The sequence below is a fragment of the Notamacropus eugenii genome, chromosome 5 (genome assembly GCF_028372415.1).
Source record: "Notamacropus eugenii isolate mMacEug1 chromosome 5, mMacEug1.pri_v2, whole genome shotgun sequence".
In the NCBI taxonomy this organism is placed as follows: Eukaryota; Metazoa; Chordata; class Mammalia; order Diprotodontia; family Macropodidae; genus Notamacropus; species Notamacropus eugenii.
In genome coordinates, this window is record NC_092876.1 from 337,149,601 (window position 1) to 337,173,031 (window position 23,431).

Consider the following 23,431-nt stretch of genomic DNA (forward strand, 5'->3'; position numbering starts at 1 on the left):
CTGCACTGGTTTCCACAGTTAGCACCTGAGTGAGGCAGAGGAAGCAGTGGAGCTTTCTGCGAACGGTTGTGACCCTGGTTTAACTATTTACTTTTATCAAAAAAAAAAAGTTTTACCCTGTACACATCCCTTTTTACCAAGCTGAAAGTCTGAAATCAGAGGCTAACTATAAAATAGAGGGATAGCTGAGTCATTTTTAATGTAGGGGCAAATAATCCTATACTTCACTAGCTCTTTACGGTATGAATTACAGCTGAGTATTAATAAATTGATGTTTGTCCAAGAGGTAATATAATTGTCTCTAAAATATTTCATGGTTTGTTGGGTTTTTTTTAAATTAGGGTTTCTCTGCTGGGCTTTTTGCTTTCTACCATGATCAAGATGGAAGACCTATGACTTCACGATATGCAAGTGGTTTACCACCTTTTAATAGCAGGTATTTATTTTCTCATTTTTGTTTCTTTCATTGGGTAAAAAATGTTATGCTTAAGTATATATTCAGGGAGTGTTTTAATGAATGAAGACTAACATGGTGCTCAGATTCAGTTGTACTGAAAGTAAATAACAGTTCCAATAACAGTTGTAAATAGTTCCATAATTTCTATGACATTGGTCATGGATTTGTAATCATAAATTTCCGTACCTTTTATATTAAAATATTTTAGATAGTGAATTTTAAACTAATATTTATCAAATAAATATCAATATAAATACTTTCAGAATAAACTTTGAGAGCAACCAAATTCTCAAGTATAATTAATTATAATTCTTAAGTATAATTCTTTTTCATTTAACTTTGAGTATTACTATTTCATTTCTCCTTTCTCCTGGCACTTGTGTTGAAAACTTAAAAAAATGCCCTTTCATTCACCTATTTAACTTGGTGTCAAAGATATGCAGATGTCATATGCCATAAACATACCTAGATTTTAGCAGAGCATTTAAAAGGTCTGTGTTATTCTTGTGGACAAGAAGAGTGTAGGCATTTTATATGTGTGAGTGCATTTTATGTGGATTTGGAACTGGTTGAATGACCAAGCCATTAGTGGTTTGATGTTGACTTGGAAATTGCATGTAGCTCTGTGTGGCTTAACTTTTTTTGTCAATGACTTGGATAAAAGGTATAGAGGGATAGCTATTGTATTTGCATGGGATCCAAAGCCATCTAATACGATGAAATTTGATAGGGATAAATTTAAAGTCCATAGGGGTTTAAATTGTCAATTTCACAAGCATAAGAGGAGGGAGATGCATGGATAGACAGCAAATCATCTGAAGACCTGATATTGTAATGGATATGAGTAAACAGTACATATGATATGATAATCAAAAAAAAGCTAATGTGATTGTAGGCTGCATTTGAAGTTGGGGTAGGCGAACCAGGTCTTCTGATGCATGCTTGTAATCCCTGCTGTGATGAGACTGAGGCTGGTGGATCAGTTAACTTTTTGAAGTTCTGAGATAACGTAGATTAAGCTAAGCGAGTTTCTGCACTAAGTCTTGTTACCAATATGATAAGCTCTTAGGGACACGGCCAACAGGGCTGCCTAAGGAGGATCAAACAGGCCCAAGTTAGAAATGGTGTAGCTGATCTGCAGTGGGATCAGTCCCATGAGAAGCCACAGCAATTCCAGCCTGGCTGAGATAGGAAGACTCAGTTAAAACAACACAAAACAGAACAAAACAAAAAGTAGGATAGTTGTTGGGATCAGGAAAGAGAGAGTTCTTTTGTACTTTGCCCTGGTTAGACCATATCTGGAATGTTGAATTCAGTTATGAGAGCCATGGTTTAGGGAGAACATTGATAAGCTAGAGTGTTTAGAGTCAGGATAATGAAGGGTCTCAAGTCTTATAAGCATCAGTTAAGAAAATGGGATGTTTAGCTTGAAGAAAAGGCTTGAATCTAAGTCTTGTTCATTCCTAATTAGCATACTGTCCCATTCACCACAGAGGCGTTTCCAAACTTTTTATCCCTATTCAAACCTCCCATGGCTTTGTCTTCCCCCACACTCTCTACATAGATCTTGCCTTGTATTTCCCTGAAAAAATTGAGGCCTTTCCCTTAGAGCTCCATCTTCTCCCTTCCTTCTTATTTCACAGCACCTAAATTCTCTCTGCCTCTATTTCCTCCCACACTTCTGTCCCACATGAAGAGGTGACCCTTCTCCTTGCCAGGGCAGACACAGGAGATGCACAGGCGATCCCATTCCATCCCATCTTCTCCAGCAGTTTACATCATCTCATCTCTGTACTATCACTTATGTTCAATCTCTCCCTGTCTATTGGCTCCTTCTCTATTGTCTACAGATACGCCCATGTCTCTGTCATCCTCCAAAAACCCTCATTTGGTCCTTTCATACCTGGTACTATCATCCCATATTGAGAAGACTGTTGATAATAGGTGTCTCCACCTACTTTCCTCCAACTTTCTTAACTCTCTACAGTCTCACTTCCTCACCCTTTAACCCAAACTATCTCCAAAGTTACTAGTGATCTCTTTTTTTCTTTCTGCAAGGCAGTAAGGGTTAAGTGACTTGCCTAGGGTCACACAGGTAGTAAGTATCAAGTGTCTGAGCCTGGATTTGAACTCAGGTCCTCTTCACTCCAGGACAGGTGCTTTATCCACTGCATCACCTAGCTGCCCCTTAAGTGATCTCTTAAATGTCTAATCTAATCTTTTCTCAGCCCTTATCCTTCTTGACCTCTTTACAGTCTTTGACTCTATCAATTCCCCTTCTCCTTGACACTCTCTTCTCTCTAGGTTTTTGTGACACTACTTTTTCCTAACTCTCTTCTTTCTGTATCTGACCACTTCTCAATCTCCTTTACTAGATTATCATCCAGGTTGTGCCTGCTTATGATGGGTGTCACTCAGGACTCTGTTCTGAACCCTTTTGTTTTCTTGCTTTATACTGGTTTACTTGCTAATGTCATCAGCTTCCATAGATTCAGTTATCAGTCTCTGTGGTGATGGTTCTTAGATCAGTTTATCCTCTTCTAATCTCTAGATTGGTATTTTCACCTGTCTTTTGAACACCTTAAATGGAATTTTCTATAGACTTCTCAAACTTAACATGTCTAAACCTAAGCTAGTTTTCTTTACCCTCCAAGTCTTCTCCACTTTACTGTCCAGGGTTCCCAGACATCAAGGCTCACGACTTAAATGTCATTCTCTGCTCCTCTTTCTCAACTGTATGCAATCTGTTGCCAGGTGCTATTGACTTTTTCTTTGTAACTTCTTTCACATGTGCCCTCTTCTTTCTTGATACTCTTGCACCACTCAGGTACAGGTCCTCATCACCTCACCTCTGGACTATTACAGTAGCCTGCTGGTTCCATCCCTCCCACTCAGCTGTCAAATTCATCTTCTTAGATGACTCCCTATAACCTCCAAGATCACATCTAAGATTCTCTGGTATTTAAAGCTCTTCTTTTTCAGTCTTCTTACACCTTATTCATTTCTACGTACTATCTGATCCAGTGACACTGATCTTCTTGCTATTCTCCTCATGTAAGACACTGTTTTCCCACTCTGGGCATTTCCTCTGGCTGTAATTCATGCCCGAAATGTTTTCCTTTCTCATCTCCTTCTTCTGGCTTCCCTAATTTCCTTCAAGCCCTAGCTAAAATCCCACCTTTCCTCAGAAAATTTTTTCTAATCCTTCTGTTAGGTTCATAGGAGTTAAAAGACAAATGCAAAAGAGTAATTGTAAAGGGACCCAGTGGAATTAAGCTGCTTGGTTTGAGATTTGGTTTGAGGCATTATTTTAGCATTGTTTGGAGGGGAACGTTGAGAGAATTTAGCTGGTTCCTGGCCTGTACTCTGTTATCTTGGCCAACTTCTATCTTTTCAATTCTAGTAGTATTTGGTGTTTTTGTATGACAGTGAGACATGGAATACAACCTCCTCAGCAGAATTTAAAAAGAATATCACACAGAGACAGAGTGGTGGAGAGACATGTGATACATATGAAGAAGATGTAACCTAACCAGAGAGGTCCTCTAAAGAACAAGAGTGTATGACAGTATTAGGGAATTGTATGAAAGAGAGAGAGTAGTTGCTTATCATGTGGTAAGGACAGGTGATGATCGGTAGGCCCCTCAGGTGCTCCACTGATACACCAGCAACATCAGGGGAAAGTGAGGAAGGCCTCTAGCACAATGAGTGCATCCCCTGTGGCAAGGTTAAGGAGGACCGGGACAAGAGCTACATAGGATGATGAGGGATGGATGGTTTACAGTCTGCATCGTTGGAGCTGACTTTAGAATTGATGAGATGACAGTATATAGTGTATCCTTCCCCTCTTTATTATTATCTATAGATCTCATGAACATAGCCCTCTGTGTTTTCATCCAAAAATGTTGAATAGGCTTAATAAAAATATAAATTCACATTTATATGGTGCTTTACAGTTACAAAGCACTTTATAAACCCAATTTCATTTGATTCTCATAACCTTTAAAGTAGGTAGTGCAACAGTTGTTCACGTTCTAAAAATGAGGAAATCATGCTAGGTACATAATAATTACTCTAACTAGTAAGTAGGTTGTTTGGGGCAGTTAGTTGGTTTAATGAATAGAGCTCTAGGTCTGCAGTCAGTAAAGCTCATCTTCATGAGTTCAAATCTGGCTTCAAACATTTACTACCTATGTGACCCTGGACACTTAACCCTCTTTGCCTCAGTTCCTCATCTGTAAAATTAGCTGGAGAAGGAAATGTCAAACCGCTCCAGTATCTTTACCAAGAAAACCTCTAAAGGGGTCATGAGTCAGACATGTCTGAATTAACTGAACAACAATAAGAAATAAATTAGTTACTAAGAGAAAGTGTTATGAATGGGGGTATATCCCTAAATCCCTGGTCTCCAAAGTTGATATTGAAGAGAAGAGTGATGACCTTCACATATTGTTTCTCTTGGTGCCTCTGTCGGAGATAGAATACCAAGCTGCATAGACCATGAATCTGAATAAGTAGTATGTCAAAAATAACTGCAAGAAGGGAAATAGCATCTATTTGGTGTAAGTGACTGTCAGTAATAACTTTCTAAGAAACCTAGATTAACTATTATGCATACTTTTGTACCTCAAATATCTGTGAATCTGAAAATCTGAATATTTTATTTTAATTGTAGTCTTGGATTGTATCAGTGGAGTGATAAGGTGGTTCGAAAACTGGACAGATTATGGGATGTTCAAGGTAGTAAGATGATATCACACAGTGTATTTCTTCTCGTAACACCTCGTGTTGTTGTGAGTATTGCTAAAATATTTTTGATTATTTGAACTGTCTACCAGTTATTGGCATTTAATTTGCTATTTTTGTTTCAAATTCTTTGAACTTTGGAATCTTATTTCATAGTTTTCAGTGGAACAAACAATATAAAGTAAATATAGTACAGTAACCTGGGTAAATGGAAATCTGGATATTCCAGAACTCAGAACTCCTTAATCTTTCCCTCATTCCCAACACACACACGCGCCTATGCCCTACAAAAGTATTCAAAGTAGGATCATAAATTATGATGCAATTGAACAGAAGTTATATCTAAGCAAAATTGATACATGGCAGACAAATTTGAAATTGATATGATCCAAACCAAAATCTTTAAATGGGCAAGGACATAACATAATAGGTAGAAAGAGAAAAATACTAAAGATGATTTTGATAACATAGAAGATTTACTTTAAATACTCTTTTCCCTCAATATTGTTTTCCACAACAATTTAGTATCCTTCTTGCTGTTTACAAAATTATAAAAATGATGTCACATATTTTAGTAATTTAATGAGGTTTATATTTGTTTTGTTTCTTAGGAAGAAGCTCGGAAACATTTTAATTGTCCAATTCTGGAGGGAATGGAACTTGAAAATCAAGGTGGTCTAGGCACTGAGCTGAACCACTGGGAAAAACGGTTATTAGAGGTCAGCTTTAATGAAAAAAATTTTTTTAAGCTATTACCAAAGTTAGTAGTATTGTAGATTAACTTTAATATTTACCAGCATCAAGCTTCTATTTAGAAATCTGCATAACTCCTAAATAGGATAAGATAGGAAACTTGTGAAAATTATTGAAACATTTCATCTCGTGTTATTACATGCTGTTTTAGTTCCCTGTGCCTTCTTTTCTCCTAAATTCATGCTTTGATACCTGATCATGCTTTGAAGAACAGTGGGTTCTTGAAGGTTCTGCCAGCAGAACCCTAGTTCTGCAAGTCCTTAACTAGGCTGAAAAGGCTTTGAATTGGGGACCTGGCAAAATGCTCTTTTTCTGTCATCTGCGATCTAGCCTGACAATTTACAGATGGTTTTAGAGCCAGAAGGTTGGTCACAAGTGCTGATTTAGTTAGGCCTCAGGAATTCACAAAGGCCGTCTACTAAGGCATAGAGAAACGGCAGTATGTGGAAAGGATCCCATTCCAGTGAAGTTATGAATCCCTGAAGTATGAAAGTAGGAATATTTTACCTAAAAACAGGTTTGGTTTGGTTTTCAGGTCAGTCTTTTTAGTATGCTAGCACATTTGGCAGAAATAAAGATTATACGCTGGGATAGAGAACTTGAGAATATGGGATTTCCATCGCCTTCTTCCTTTCTCCAAACTGTGAGCTGTAACAATAAAATGAATAGCATTCATTTGCTCCTGTTGTTAGTTGCCATGTGTTACCTCAGCTCTTCAGAGTTGTTACTGAAAAATGAATCAAGTAATTCAAACTAAAGTGAATCCTCCTTTCCCTCTTTTTTCCTTATCTCAATATGCATACATCTTCCTCAAAGCTCCCATCCCCTCAACTCCATCATTATCTCAGCCGTTTGCTTTATTTTGCCAAGGGAAAGCTTTATCTTTTGTAGATTTTTTTTAGAAGTATTTCTTTTTTAAAAACAGTTACATTTGTGTTTGCCTTGCATAATTGCAAATGTCATTAGCCTGTCCTAGGGAAGCTGTCCGTGGTAAAAGTTTTAAAAGGTTTGAGGAAGAAGGTAGACTTCCTTTCTTTTGGTGCTTCTATTTTGTTTTGTGTTAGAAAATTTATGGGGTTTTTTTTTCAGCTTTTTTTAAGTGAGTAAATTGCCTTCTGTCTCCTAATTTAAAAGTAATGATCATCGTAATCTCAGGAAATTTTAGACCTGGAAAAAGCCATAGAAACCATCCAGTCCAACCACCTTATTTTGCAGATGACAATCTTAGATCCTGAGATGTTAATTGACTGAAGGCCATTAAAATGAAATGTTTCCTGTAAAACCTCTGTCACTGTTGGTTCTGCTACTTTTCTGTGGCTTACTAAACTTCTTGTGGTTTTCAGAATGAAGCAATGACTGGCTCTCACACACAGAATCGAGTCCTCTCTCGAATAACATTAGCATTAATGGAGGACACAGGGTAAGATGAGATCTTGCCATGATATGTTGTTTCTTGGGTTAACTGTATACTGGGATTTGTGGCATGACATTGCGATATTGTGCACCTTTAAGTATATTTTTAACATTGAAATGTTACCTTTGAAGCAGAATTAATAATTTAAATATTTTGTGTGTGTATGTGTGTGTTTGTGTGTGTGTGTGTGTGTGTGTGTGTGTGTGTGTGTGTGTGTGTGGCCAGCCAACAGATAACCTAAATTTGGTCTATGTTTGAATATTTTGTATGAAACCAGAGCCTACTCCAAACCATGTCTAGGTAAAGATGGAAATGGGGCAGGATAGCTATAAAATAAATGGATCTCTTGTAGTGAGCACTGCTTTGCCTGTGACTAAATAGTTAATAGTATTTCATACGTATCTTCCATGCCCAGAATATATTTCCATTTCACTGTTGCCTTTTCTTCAAAACTTGGCTTAAGTGACATTTTCTACATGGATTCTTTCTTTATCTTCCCAACTCCTACTGCCCTCCCCCTAAAAAATTTACCTTGTGTTTATTTTTTACATATTTTGTTTATTCTAATTTATCTACATATTGTCTCCCCTCATAATTCCTTGGTGGCACTGTGGATAGAGCGTTGGGCCTGAAGTCCCAAAGACTCATCTTCCTGAGTTCAAATCTGGCCTCAGACACTTTTTATGTCTGGGCAAATCACCTAACCCTATTTACCTCAGTTTCCTCATCTGTAAAATGAGCTGGAGAAGGAAATGGCAAACCATTCTAGTATCTCTGCCTAGAAAACTCTAAATGGGGTCACAAAGAGGCAGAAATGACTGAAGAGTCAGAGACAACTGAAATGACTAAACAACTACAGTAAAACTAGAGTGTTCCCTATCATTGAAGCAAACTGTATCCAGTCAAGAGTAACCCTCACAACTATGCTTGTGTCCTGTCTAGCTCCCTGCTTTTTCCCTTTTTATAAATATTAATGGGTTTTTTTTGATGCCAGTAATGGGGAGGGGGAGAAACATTACGTAGGAGGTCTCAGTGGTGGCTCATTATAATATTTCATTCATCGAAATGGCAGAGCTTTTAAATAGCTTTTTTCACATTAGATCAGAAAAGTATTTCTGTATGGCTCTGGGGATGCCTGAAAATAATGTTTTTCCTACAGATGTGAAAACTCTATAGAAAGCTTTTTTGCTAGTATGTTTTATTCTTACCCAAGCTGTAATATACCTCCTATACCGTAGAGGAAGGAGGAACCCCAGAAGAGAAGACTGAGGTTGTGAACTGCTTGAATTGTGTGCTCAGTACTTTCATCAGCTTTACATGGTAATTCACAAAATAAAAAAAATAGCTCTTTAACGTTTGTCTACAGGAAGTCCTAAGGATCTCAAGCTATGTCCTGTTAATAAAATAGCAATTGAGCAACAGGGAAAGGATGACCTCCAAATAATTGTCAGTGGGCTAATGAGTAGTAATGAGCAGAGGGTAGGTATAAGTATCTGGACCATGTTGTAGTCTTCTACAGAGTAGGAACTTCTGCAAAGAATGCCAGTTCCAACTACAGCTTGATCTGCCATCCATCTCTCGTGTTAAATGTGACTTTGCAGTTTTTGAACTTTTACAGCCATTATCAGGGTAACTGGGATGTCTTGTGGAGCTTTAAATAGCCATGATGTTGTCAGGATCATTAGAACAGAAGGTGTGGGACAGCGAGTTAGTTTGGAAGGGGAGCAAGATGACCAGTGCTTTTCTATTTTCTTCTTTTCTCCCCCTAGTCACACCATTCTCTGTCCTAAAATACTTCTAGTTAGCACTCTATCCCCCATCTTCCTCTTGCATCAAGAAATTTATTCTTGTATAAGACACTAGGTAGAGTATCTTGTTGTAACTATGAGAATCCAAATCACAAGACTGAAGTGGCATACAGGGCCATCCACACAGTGCTCAGTAAATGATTTCTGATCATAGTAGTTAACCAAGGTGTATTGACTTAATTAAGAACTCATTAAGAACATATTTCATTGTTGAGATTTGTGCTAGCGGTAGCAGACATTTTCTAAAACCACAGTATTGACAATTCCCTTACTTAAAATATTTTTACAGTTGGTATAAAGCAAATTACAGCATGGCGGAGACCTTGGACTGGGGCCGTGGTAAGGGCTGTGACTTTGTCATGAAGAGTTGTAAATTCTGGATTGATCGGCAGAAACAGAAGTAAGAAAGTGTTTTTCTTAAACTGAATGTGGTTATTTATTTAATTTCTGATTTTCTTGAGCCTAAAATGACAAATCTTTTCAAATGTATAGTTGTTAGGTTCTGTGAAAATGATTAGTAAAATTTAGAACCTATAAAAAAATGTTCTATAGATTCTCTGTAATTTTGCTGCTGGAAATATTTGCACTAAATTTAGAAGAAAATAGAGTAGAATTCAGATTGGTATTCTTGGTTTTGGTTAATGTGATATGCAAAAACATATGTTTGTGTAAAATTTGAACATATCAAACAAATGGGAAAGTTGGGAGGGGACCTCACAGCAGGCCAACTCATCTACAAAAGGAATCTCAGCTATAACATAACTACCATAGGGTCATCTGGTCCCTTCCTGAAGACCCCCAAGAGGAGAGAATCCACCACCTTGTGAGGCAGCCACTGTACTTTTGGGCAATTTTGCTTGTTAAGAAGTTTTTCTTGGCATCAGGCCTGAATATTCCTTTTTTGCAATTTTTTCACCTTGTTCTTGGTTCTTCTAGGGTCAGTTAGAACATGTGTAAACCCTCATTATATGGTGGTCTTTCAGGTTCTTGAATACAACTGCCATGTCCTCTCTGTATCTTCTTTTCTTTAGGTTGATCATGTCCAGGTCCTTCAAACAGTCCTCCAGTGTCATGGACTCAAGGTCCTTTGCTGTCTTGTTTACTTCCTGTCAATACCCTGCAGCTTATTGGTGTCCTCTTTTAAACTGGGGTACTGAGGACTGAACGTAATATTCAGCATGAGGAGGGCAGAGTACAATGAAACCATCACCTGCCTAGTACTGGAAGCTCTTGATGCAACCCAGAGTCATATTAACATTTTTGGTTGCCATATGACACTACTATTGATGATTCATATTGAGCTTGCAGTCTGTAAAAATACCCCAATCTTTTTCAGAACTATTGCTATTTTTTTGAATTTATTTATTTTTAGTTTCCAGCATTCATTTCCACAAGATTTTGAGTTCCAGATTTTTTCCCCATCTCTCCCCTTCCCCACCCCAAGACACCATTCATTCTGATTATCCCTTCCCCCAATCTGCCCTCCCTTCTATCACACCCCTCCCTTCCCTTATCCCCATCTTCTTTCTTTTTTGTAGGGCAAGATAGATTTCTATACCCCATTACCTATGTTTCTTATTTCCTAGTTGCATACAAAAACAATTATCAACATTCATTCCTAAAAGTTTGAGTTCCAACTTCTCTCCCATCCTCCCTTCCCACCCATCCCCACTGAGAAGGCAAGTAATTCAATATAGTCTTTACATGTATAGTTTTGCAAAAGACTTCCATAATAGTCATGTTGTGAAAGACTAACTATATTTCTCTCCATTTTATCCTGCCCCCCATTTATTCTGTTCTTTCTTTTGACCTTGTCCCTTCCCTAAAGTGTTTACTTCTAATTAATTCCTCCTCCCTTTTGCCCTCCCTTCTATCATGCCCTTCCACCCCACTTATCCCCTTCTCCCCTACTTTCCTGTAGTGTAAGATAGATTTTCATATCAAATTGAGTGTGTGTGTTTTTCCCTCCATAAGTCAAATGTTATGAGAGTAAGCTTCACTTTTTCCCCCTAACCTCCCTTTTTTCCCCTCCATTGAAAAAGCTTTTTCTTGCCTCTTTTATGAGAGATAGTTTGCCTCATTTCTCCCTTTCTCCTCCCAATATATTTCTCTCTCAACCCTTAATTTTGTTGTTTTAGATATCATCCCTTCCTATTCACCTCAGCCTGGACCGTATATATATGTGTATAATCCCTCCAACTACCCAAATACTGAGAAAAGTTTCAAGAGTTACAAATATTATCTTTCCATGTAGGAATGTAAACAGTTCAACTTTTGTAAGTCCCTTATGATTTCTCTTTCCTGTTTACCTTTTCATGCTTCTCTTGATTCTTGTGTTTGAGTACCAAATTCAGCTCTGGTCTTTTCATCAAGAATGCTTGAAAATCCTCTATATCATTGAGTGACCAATTTTTCCTCTGAAGTATTATACTCAGTTTTTCTGAGTAGGTGATTCTTGGTTTTAGTCCTAGTTCTTTGACTTCTGGAATATCATATTCCAAGCCCTTCAATCCCTTATTATAGAAGTTGCTAGATTTTGTGTTATTCTGATTGTATTTTCACAATACTTGACTTGTTTCTTTCTGGCTGCTTGCAATATTTTCTCCTTGACCTGGGAACTCTGGAATTTGGCTACAATATTTCTAGGAGTTTTTCTTTTGGGATCTCTTTCACGAGGTGATTGGTAGATTCTTTCAATATTTATTTTACCCTCTGGTTCTAGAATATTAGGGCAGTTTTCCTTGATGATTTCATGAAAGATGATGTCTAGGCTCTTTTTTGATCATGGCTTTCAGGTAGTCCCATAATTTTTAAATTGTCTCTCCTGGATCTATTTTCCAGGTCAGTTGGTTTACCAGTGAGAAATTTCACATTGTCTTCTATTTTGGTTTTGTTTTGTAATTTCTTGGTTTTCTCATAAAGTCATTAGCTTCCATCTGCTCCATTCTCATTTTTAAAGAACTGTTTTCTTCAGTGAACTTTTGAACTTCCTTTTCCATTTGGCTAATTCTGCTTTTTAAAGCATTCTTCTTATTGACTTAATGGACCTCTTTTGCCATTTGAGTTAGTCTATTTTTAAAGGTGTTATTTTCTTCAGTATAATTTTGGGTCTCCTTTAGCAAGTTGTTGACTTGCTTTTCATGATTTTCTTGCATTCCTCTCATTTCTTATCCCAATTTTTCTTCCACCTCTGTTGCTTGATTTTCAAAATCCTTTTTGAGCTCTTCTATGGCCTGAGACCACTGCATATTTAGTTTGGAGGTTTTAGATGCAGACACTTTGACTCTTATGTCTTCCTCTAATGGTATGCATTGTTCTTCCTCATCCAAAAGGATGGAAGAAAATCCTGTTCACCAAGAAAGTAATCTTCTATAGTCTTATTTTTTTCCCTTTTTTGGGCATTTTCCCAGCCAGTTACTTGACTTTTGAGTCCTTTGTCGAGAGGAGAGTATGCTCTAGGGACCTGTAAATTCTCAGTTCCTCCAAAGTGGCACAGTCATGGGAGAAGAGCTTACCCCTCTCTTGACCTGTGCTCTGGTCTGGGAGCAGCCACAAGCTTTTCTGCCCAGGATCTGCAAAGTAGGATTCCCTGTCCAGAGCCTCCACCAGCCGCACCAGCCCAGTGCTCCTCACCCCAGGACCGTCACTCAGGGCTGAGACCCAGATTAATTCCCCCAGGGTCTTTATCCCGAGGGGTCCAAAAAATGGATGCTGCTGCCACCTCCTGGGGCTGGGGATAGGGCAGGACCCTGCTCCTTTCTCACCCAGGTGAAAGAGCTTTCTCACTGACCTTTGAAGGTGTCTGGTGTTTTGGGGTTGAGAAATCTGGGAATCACAACTGCTTCCCAGGATTCCATGCCCTGAAGCCTACTCCAGTCCTATCTGAGGGCAGCCAAGACTGGACTGCGCTCCGTGGGCTGTGCTTCGCTCCAAGACCAGTGTGGTAGACCTTTCCTGTCAGCCTTCCAGACTGCCTTGGACTGGAAATCTCTTTCACTCTGTCATTTTTTAGCTTCTGCTGCTCTACAATTTGTTTAGAGTCATTTTTTTATAAGTTTTATGGGCTGTTTGGGGAGAACTTCTACAGGTCCATCCTTCTACTCTGCCATTTTAACTCTGCCCCCAAAACTATTGCTTTCTCACTATACCTCTGCCCTCTTATATTGTGAATTTGACTTTTTATACCCAGACACAAGGCATTTACATTTATCCCTACCTAGTTTTATTTCTTTAGATTCACCTCATTGCACTAGCCTGGCAGGATCCTGATTACCATTACCAAGAGAGTGTATAAGCTCTCCTTCCTAGCTGGGTGTCATCTGCAAAAAAATAACATTTCTACCTTTTTCCAGATCATTCATAAGATGTTAAACTTCCTGGAGCCAAGCCTAGATCCCTGAGCCACTCTGCTAGAGACTTTTTCATCTCATCCAATCTTAGTGGCACCTGGGGGCGCTGGTTAATCCTTTGCATGAAGACTGCTAGTTTCTTTTATTTGCTGCCTAAACATTCGGTATTGGTAGATAGACATACTGTTTTGCATCTTTTATCTTAGGATTGTATTTATAATGCAAAATGCCACAAAATCAGAACAGTTGACATTTCTATACAGTTTTCCAGTTAAAATATTCTTTCACGTGCCTTCTCATCTTGCCAGCAGTTAGGAAGTGAGTCAGTGGTATGAATTCATTATTAATGAAGCATGAATTTCAGAACAAGGTGATCATATAAAGTTCTTAGAGACTTTTCTACTTTGAATATCACACTTTGTGATTATTTTCGATTAGTTGCACAAGAGGATTTCCTTTTTCTTATTTTTCAAAAACCTGAAGCTATGGGTCCCCTTCAAAGAAGTTCTACCTTTGTCTTTAAGGCTTTTAATCATCTGTTTTAGAACAGTTAAGGCTAGGAACAATAAAACAGAAGCCAGTTCTCAGCTACCATTTTGGCTGCTGCCCTGAGGCTTTCTTCAGGGTCCAAGGTATCATAAGTATAGATAATTGGCTTCTGTGATCCTGACCTGTAGTGACTGCTCTTGTTCACAGGGCCTTCTGCTTGGAATTCTTATGGAGAGAAGAGGTCAATTGAGCTTAGGAAGCACAGAAGGTAATAGGCAGGACCAAGTCCACTCTAAGAACCCTAAGCTCTGTGAATCTACACACAGAAAAAACTGTACTGTGTGTATATTTGACTTGTCTTATAATACAGCTAAAATTTTTGTCATCTAAATAATCTGTTTGACTTGTTTGAAAACCAAGGTAATGTATAAACCACAAATACTAAACATCTGTGACCTCAGTATTTTAGAATTAAATTTTTTTACAACTTAACCTTAATTCCTACCTAATCATTTTGTGTATTAAACTAAAAGTTATTAATTATCAGCAAACTAGAGCAACTGTATTCTTTTCACTAAGGACTGAAAAACAAGGGAATGAGTTCTTACACTTAGTATAAGATATTTAAGTTATGGGCAAGAACTATTAACCTTAAGTATCTGTAATATGTCGCTGCGGGAAATTATGCATTGTTTTTCTCTGAGAATTTTGTAAAGGTGGGTGATCTCAGACCTTCCTAAAAATGTTTAGTTTGTGATTTCTCTGAGCTTCTGGAAGTTGTGAAAAATTGCAATTCTAAGAGGCATTTTTCTTGCTAATTAAGCCCCCTTTTTCTTTGAAAAAGAAGTTTTGATCCAGTTCTAGAATTTAATTTCTTTCAAACTGTATAAATGTATAAATGTATTGGAGTTTTTTGGAAGAGATATGATAGACAGCTGCCATTTTCTAAGTCCCAGTACTTCTTTTTGTGGTCAGGAAACAAATGCTAGCCCCCTATTGTGACACACTCAGAAGTAATCCATTGCACCTAACCTGCAGGGAAGACCGGAAAGCAGTCGCCGTGTGTAACCTGCAGAAGTTCCCCAAGCCCTTGCCCCCGGAATATCAGGTAACACTTTCTTCTTTGGGACAGCACTGTGAGAATGAACTTCCCTTCAGTGTCCACCTTAAGGTTCCAAAGGAGGCTCAGAGAGAAAGGGCAGCCTGAGGGCCCCATGTTAAATCTCAGGTGCTGTGCTTTAAATCAAACAAACTGTATGTGGAAGTTGTGCAGTTCTTTGTGCAAACCTTCCTTTCTTTACTTGTTTGTACATGAACACTTTTATGTTTGATGACTGTCTGATCATGGTGCCTCAAATTTGCTTTGCATCTTGACTGCTGTGTACACCTCTTCTCTATTGTTTTTGCTAGTATTTTGATCACCTCAAGGGAATACCTGTAAAAGATTTGCCTTATTATGGTGGCTCCGTGGAAATTGCTGACTACTGTCCATTCAATCAAGAATTCAATTGGCATATGAGTGGTGAATTTCAACGCAGTTCAGATTGTAGAATACGGGAAAATCAACCAGGCAAGTGTGTAATTTTATTAATGTATTTAGGACATGTTAATATTTATTTAAGTTGCCAAACATTTTAATACTACTTTTCATTTAACAAATTTAGCATTTCAAGACACCTTCATATTTACTTTCTCATTTTATTCTTACAACAACCCTCTTGAAGAAAGTAGAGAATGTGCTATGATGTGAAAACTGGAGTGGAGAGAGGTACAGCTCTGTAGCTAATATTAAGAGCTGGGTAGAGAAAAAAAGAAGAAATGAGAACTGTCAAGAATTTAGATTTCTGCATAAGAACTTTTCTCAGGCAATAGCTAAAGACAACTTTTGATTGCATTCAAGCTTTTGCAGAAATATGCTAATTAAAGTTCTGATGCATCAGAGAAAGCAACCAAATAACAGTCAGTTCATGAAAAAAGATTGGGAAAAGACACAGAAAAAGAAAAGCAGGAAAACCCATAGTGGAAAAATGCTTATAAAAGAGCCTCCTGGGGGGAAAAAAGAGACATTTTGCCAGCAGCAGTTAGTTCCATGAGATATCCCCAAGAGGTACTATTAACAAGATTGAGAGAAGGTCTTAGTTCTAGGATGTATGTGAAACAAGTGGTATATTCTGGTAACCTGAGGAGAGTGCCACTTTTGTGTATATGTCAGAGCCAAGGAAAAGGCAAGGTACAGAAAATGCAGATTAGTACTCTTATGAGAGAAGATTGAGAATGGATGTTTCTTGAAAGAAGTATTTTAAAAGGAAAATAATACTAAGCATCCAAAGAGATAGAGGAGATGCTAATCTGTGTTGGAGGATAGGATAACAGGAAACAGGGTAGATAGGTAAAATGGACCAGTGAACATTTAGAGCAGGGGTACTTGGCATTTCTTGTGTCATGATCCCCTTTGGCATGCCAGTAAAACCTATGGATCCTTTCACAGAATGTTTCTAAATGTATAAATTAAAATTTGTAGGATTATATTAAAAAACAAGATGTGAAACTCTTTTGATAGGAGGTTGAGCCTCTGAAGATAAAGAAGCTCTTTGTGTTTTTAGCTGCCACTAGTGAAGAAACCATGTTGTGCTTGTCATAGTTGAGAAGTAGTTGACAGCTCCTGGCTGAGAGATGAATGGAGGAGGTGAGGTATCTTCTTTTACCTGGGATGTGATGACTTTCAGAGGCCTGTCACACTGGATGAACACCAGCTACTTCTGGTGATTCTCAGAAGGATCATTGATGTCACTGCTTTCAAAAGCATTTTAGGGGATATAAAACCTTGAGCAAGAAACTGGAGACTTATCAGACCACGTGAGGTTTTTATCACTGCCAGTGACTGAAGAGAGGTGTTTCAGTAAAGAAGCCCTAATGAGGGCTAGTGAAAATAGACTATGAATTTGCGATTTTGACCAGGAGGGCTTTAAAGGGAACATGAGAAAGAGAGAACAACATAAGTGTGTGGGTTTGAGTGTGGGTGCCAAAACAGATGCCATAGGGACCAGCAGGTAAGACAAAGGAAAGAAGATAGCAGTTGAAAAGATCAGTAGTTAACAGAAGGCAGTATATAAGAAAAGGGCACATTCTCAGATAATCTCAACACAAATGCTAAAAGTATAAGTAATAAAATGAATTAGAAATCTTAATATATTGAGGTAAATTTGACTTTCCCGGTATCATTGAGAATGGTTGGGTTTATGACTCCAGAAGCTAGAAGCATTAGATCAGGATTCTTAACAATGAGTCTGTGAATAAATTTCTAGGGGATCCTTTACTTTGGACAGGAAAAAAGGACACCTTTATTTTTACTAGCTTCTAACTGAAATGTAGCATTTCTTTTAGTTATTTAAAAATGTAATTCTGAGAGGGGGTCCATAGGCTTCACCCCAGCTGCTTAAAGAGTCCATGACACTAAAAAGGTTAAGGATCCCTGCATTAGAAGAATTGAAATTATATTTGGCATTTGCATGGTAGCCTCATTCCAAGAGGTTGCCAATCAGGAGTCACCATCTGCCATTGCCTGGACTTAAAACCATTGGAAGGGCCCAAGCCACCAGTGACTCCAAATCACCAAAGATGGGTAGCTAATAACATGTTCCACTTGTGGACTTGCTTCTGCCCACCTCATTTTGGCCTGAGGATACAAGTAGCTACCAAATGTACATGTCGCCCTAGGACCCCTGTTAGGCTGACTCATTTGCTTTTCCAGAACCTCCAAGGTGATTGGCCTTACAAGTCATGAAAGCTGTTGTTACCAATGTTAGTCATCACAGGACTTCAGGGACTCCAGTCACTTGGTTCTTCTCTTTCCTGTGGCTGTCAGGCTTTTTGAGAATCAGTGAGGTACCATGATTTTTATTTTTATTTAAAGAAAGAAGACAGAGATCTTCAAATTGTAGGTAGATGAGCTTGATCCCATTCCTGGTAGAATTCTAGAGTATATCATTAAAGGGACAGGAAGCATTGATTATCAAGAACCAGGATGGTTTCACTGAGAAGTCGTGATGCCTCTCTTAACTCATTTGCTTTTCTTAATTCTTAGTTCAGGGGAATGACATAGATAAAGCTTAATTGGACTTCAGCTGTACATTTTACAGAGGCCTGCATGCAATGCCTATACACGAAAGATTCAAAACTAGTTAGTCAGACCCAAAGAGTAGTAATGAATGTGTTGATGTCATCCATGAGGGATGTATCTCTTGGAATGTCACAAGTGTCCTCCTCCCTGCGCAGTTCAAAGTTTGTTATCAGTGGAGCATCCTTCTCAAATATGACACAGAGTTGGGAAAGGCACTTAACCCCCTGGGTGAACACCAAATTCTCCCAGATCATTACAATCGAGTTTGTAACAAACTGTTTGTACAAACTATTTGTTTTATACTCCCAGAGTTAAAGGATTTTGTTCACTTTTATTTAGTCACATAGCAAGCACTTATTAAGTGCTTACCATGTGCTAACCACTGTGTTAAGTACTAGGGACAGAAAACAAAAGTGAAATAGCCCCTGCACTCACAAAGCTCACACTCTGACAGTTACACATATAAGTGTATATTAATAGTATTAGTATTAATCAGTATTAATAAACAGTAATTTAACTTTTTCCCCAGAGAACCAGAGAATGTACTTTGTAAAAAAGAGTTTCTTAGGAAGTTTCTACTGTATCAAAAAAAAATTTTTGAACAAAATAGAATCATCTTGGCAGCCTGGAACTATGACCTGAATAGAATAAAATAAAATTGAATAAAGATAAATGGAAATTCTGTGCTTATCTTAAAATTCATAAATTGTGCACAAACAAATGGAACAAGGGTGGCCACACAACAGGTAGTGAATGTCAGCATACTCTGCAGCTGCATTAATGGAGGCTTAGTGACCAGAACTAGGAAGGGGATAATCCCCTTATTCTTTGCCTCCTCATATCTCATCTGGACCTCCTATGTATTACTATGTACTTTTTACAAAGTACATTCTCTTAGGATAAAGTTAAATGATTAATTATTTATATTCTTGATATACTTAAATTTGTACACATTTTCTTGTCTCCTGTTAGAATGGGAGCTTCTCAAGGGCAGGTGGTTGCACCTTTTATTTTGTATCCTCAGCGCTAAGCCCAGAGCTTGCCACATAGTTGGCAGTACATGCTTGTTGCTTCACTGAACCCCACATGGGGAGGATGGAGGACGGGAGAGAGGACCAAGATGGTATGGGTCTTAGAAACAAAGCCAGGATTGGGTTGGTTTTGAAAGAGCCTAGAAAACAGAAGACTTAGGGGTTAGCATGGTAACCATCTTCAAGTATTTGAAGATTTGCTTTGTGAAAGCTGATTTATACTTGTTCTGCCAATCCTTAGTAGGCAAAACTAGAAGCAGTGGGTAGCAGCAACAGAAACGAAGCATGATGTAAGGAAAAACTTCCTAACACTTAAGAGCTGTGTAGAAGTGGAGGAACTGCCTCTTTAAGAGAGTTCCTGCCCTGGAAGGCTGAAAGCAGAATCTGGGTGACATTTTGTGGGAAAGGTTATAGGGGAGGCCTCTATTCAGGTCGAGATGGGACTAGATGACATTGGAGGTCCTTTCCAGTTCTGAGATTCTGTAGGATAAGGTGTTCTACAAATCCAAAATAAACTCGTTTGGGACTTAAACTGTCTGTTAAAAGGAAATCATTTGTTTGATAAAGCGTTCAGTCATGGTCAGAAATTGTTCTGTGAATTGGGCATAGCCTAGACAGAGATGAGAATTTCTGTTTAACTGTTTCCATTGGAAATAGAAGTTACAGACTTTTATATCCATGGGATTAGTAGTAATTTTTTAACCTCTTTTTTAGAAATACATTTTTAATTCCATATTTTATTTGCATCACTTACATTTTGCTAATGTCGTCTTTTCTCTCTATCTTCCAAAGATCCATCCCTTATAACAAAAAATTTAAAAAAAAGCAAAAAACAGGTCAATAAAACTTACCAACACGCTGCCGAAATCTGACATTATCTGTAGTGTTCCACACCAAAAGCCCCCTGCCTCCGCAAAAAAGTTGGGGAATTGATTAGAGAGATTTTAGGCCTCCCTCAGCTCTTCTCTGTAAGCTTATGCTTGAATGAATTAAAATAACTGAGTATCTCAGGAAGTAAGATTCAGTTTAAATTGCTGGTCCCTAAGCAGAATGTTCCCACCAGATAACCTGGGAGCCCACATCCTGTCCAAACAGTATGAGCTTCTTAGACATTGTCATACCTAGGTCTCCCATGAAGGTGATTCCTTCCATGGCTCCTAGTTGCAGGATTCAGAATTCCAGTGGCCATGAAATTCTTCTGTATCCTTTCTTTTAACTTATGTTTTCTTGTTCTGTTCTTAGTACATATGGATAATAATAACTTCCTTGCATAGTAATTTTATATACCTAAGAATCAGTCACTCATCTAGTATCTAGGCAAAAAAAATCTACTGCCTTTATTTTTCTCGATCTTTTATTTTCCTGTCTTTTAACGCATTTTGGGGACCAGAAATTCATCTCAGAACTTAAAAGGAAGTTTACCAGTGTTAACTAACATAGCAGATGACCTTAATGTTTCTTTTGTAGCCAAATAATGATAACTTTAAAAAGAGTATTGTTCCAAGAGTAGCCAGGCAAAGAACAATCAGGAAGCATAATTTCTGTGTTCTGATATAGGTAACTGTATTAATAGCTATTCTGAAGTCCCAATTTGAATTTGCTGTAGTGTTTTTATGCTTGGTGTATAAATAGAAATAGAATCTTTCAAGATTCTATTAAGAATTGGTTTTGATTTGAAAGGACTTTAGTCAAAAGGAATAGTGGAGATACTTCAATTTCTGACAAATTGAACTAATAAAATTCATTTTTTTAATTAAAACATACATTTTGATTTACTTCAGAATCTTTCAAAAACTTTGGTGCTGAAAAATATGGACCTCATTCAATATGTCTAATCCAGAAATCTGCATTTGTCATGGAAAAGTGTGAAAAGAAGCTCAGTTATCCTGACTGGGGAAGTGGGTGTTATCAGGTAAACTGCATGATCATTTTCAGTGTCTTTGAATAAAACATTTTCAGTGTGTATTGAGTTTTGGTTTGTTAGATGATTTCTCCCATTCATTTTAATTCTTCTACACAGCATGACTATAGTGTAAATGTATTTAATAGGAATGTGTGTATAGAACCTATATAAAATGATATGTCATCTTGGGGAGGGAGGGGGAGGGAGGGAAAAATAATAATCTAAGTTACATGGTAGTGATTGTAGAACCCTGAAAATAAGTAAAATTAATTATAAAAAAAACAATAAAACATTTCCAAAGGGTGGATTTGTTTTTTATATATTTAAATTTGTATGCTATTTTTATAAGTACCTTCATTCCCTTTTTTGGGGGGTGGGGAGCTTGTTTGGCTGCCCTTTTTTCTTTATTTTTTTGACTGTAAGACTCATCTCTGGAGAGTGTTTTTCTTTCCCTTGGTATGACATATTCAGTGTTTTTTAAAGTTTTAAAAAAGCCTTATGTGACAGTATGGCCTGATGAACAGTGGGACAGACTTGGAGTCAGGAAGGTCTACACTTGAGCCTCTCTTCCATGTGGGCTAAGTGACTGTGGATAAGTCACTTAACCTCTTAATACCTCAGGTACCATTTGAAGACTAGTTAATATGGAGAGGTTGATCTTTATGAATGCATTTTCCATTACTGGGAGTTCAGTCATACAGATTGGTGGGGGGAAAGAGGGAGGATCAGTGTTACAGTAAATCAGTATCCGTTGTTGATAAATATAATTCTTTCCTCTTTAAAATTGGAAATGCAAAAACTGAACCATTTCATTCCTTATTTCCATATGTGAATATAGAATACTAAGTCACCATATCAAGAATTAATTGAAATAATAATCATCCATCCATCATCCTCTGATTTAAAAACACCTTTAAAAAATGCAAGGTTGTTGGGATAGGACTGAATGGTAGACTTCTCTGAATCTTATTTATTACTGCTCACATTGCCATAGTATCTTATGGTTTACAAAGCTCCTTCACAAAACCCTCTGAAGCAGGGTATTGCAGGCAGTATCTGGTTTAGCTACATTAGTTGTTTGCCCATGATCACAAGGCTAGTAAGAGATAAGAGACCAGGTTCCCTTACTCCCAAGTCCAGAGCCCTGTTCTAGTACAGTCACAGTCCTAGCCTGAGAGAGTTGGAACCATTCTCCATTTCTGCAGAGTAGGATTTTGTATGGTACCCTGGCAACCTGACCACCATTTATAATATTGTCAATGGAAAATGCATTCTGAGTTCCAAACAAATGAGCTTCTAAAAATACAATTGTTTTGTTAGTTGGGGATTTCTTGTAAGAGCATAAGAAATTTCTGTGGTGGGGCAGCTAGGTGGCACAGTGGATAGAACACTGGCCCTGAAGTCACGATGCCCTGAATTAAATTCCAGCCTCTTGCTAGCCGTGTGTTTCTGGGCAAGTCACTTAACCTCAATTGCCTCACAAAAAAAAAAGAAAGAAAGGAAGAAAGAAAGAAAGAAAGAAAGAAAGAAAGAAAGAAAGAAAGAAAGAAAGAAAGAAATCTCTGTGATTTAAAAACATGTTAAGAAAAAGCAAGCTGGAATAATTGGAGAAGAAATAGTAGAGTGATTATTTTGGTACTTTTCTAAACTCTCAATGATAAGTTTGGCAGTATGTGAAAAAAATGTGCTAGCTGTATTAAAGAGTGAAATGATTTTTCAGGAACATTTTTTCCAGTTGGGCTTGGTAAGGACTTGCCCAGGGTCACACAAAGTAAGTGTCCAAACAGACCTGAACTCTAGTCTTTCTGTCTCTAAATCCATTACTCTGTCCACCATGCTTCCTAGCTACCTACTTTGGAAAACTCTGCCATAGAGTAAGGATCTTTCAAATACATCTATCAATAAACTCTTGAATCATGTTGGTTCATGGAACACAGTGTCTGGTATATAGTAGGTGTTTAATAAATGCCCATTGACTTGTCTGAGCAAATTGTGTTTTCTAATAGTGATATGTTAAAAGATTTTGTTTATATAGGATGTCTTAATTTTCCAGAATGTTACTCAACTAGAGGTTTTTTCTCCCCTTTGTTTTAAGATTTCTTGTTCTCCCCAAGGCTTGAAAGTTTGGGTTCAGAACACCACGTATTTGTGCAGCCGGACAGGTCAGGTCCTCCCTGTAAGTGCTGAGCTAAATGGCTGGATACATGATGGGGACCTTCTCTGCCCAGAATGTTGGGACTTCTGTGAATTCTGCCCTCCAGAAACGGATCCTCCAATTTCTAACCGCACGAGGGCTTTACCGCTGGGTAAGTGAGTCCCATCAGATATTTAAAAATCAGTTCTTGAGGACTCCTAGGAATA

The 23,431-nt window shown here is 37.9% G+C and overlaps 1 protein-coding gene across 3 annotated transcripts in view; it reads left to right on the forward strand.

The window, feature by feature from the left end:
• Nucleotides 1-23,431, forward strand: part of LMLN (leishmanolysin like peptidase) — a 60,087-nt gene that overhangs the window by 32,856 nt on the left and 3,800 nt on the right. For 2 of the 3 annotated variants that reach the window (XM_072613723.1, XM_072613725.1), the window contains 9 exons: nucleotides 342-436; nucleotides 5,133-5,250; nucleotides 5,815-5,922; nucleotides 7,300-7,376; nucleotides 9,468-9,578; nucleotides 14,992-15,124; nucleotides 15,427-15,586; nucleotides 20,949-21,079; nucleotides 23,166-23,376. In XM_072613723.1, coding sequence (XP_072469824.1) covers nucleotides 342-436; nucleotides 5,133-5,250; nucleotides 5,815-5,922; nucleotides 7,300-7,376; nucleotides 9,468-9,578; nucleotides 14,992-15,124; nucleotides 15,427-15,586; nucleotides 20,949-21,079; nucleotides 23,166-23,376 — 1,144 coding nt within the window. The remainder of the gene's footprint in view (nucleotides 1-341; nucleotides 437-5,132; nucleotides 5,251-5,814; nucleotides 5,923-7,299; nucleotides 7,377-9,467; nucleotides 9,579-14,991; nucleotides 15,125-15,426; nucleotides 15,587-20,948; nucleotides 21,080-23,165; nucleotides 23,377-23,431) is intronic. The other variant, XM_072613724.1, reaches the window with a different exon arrangement.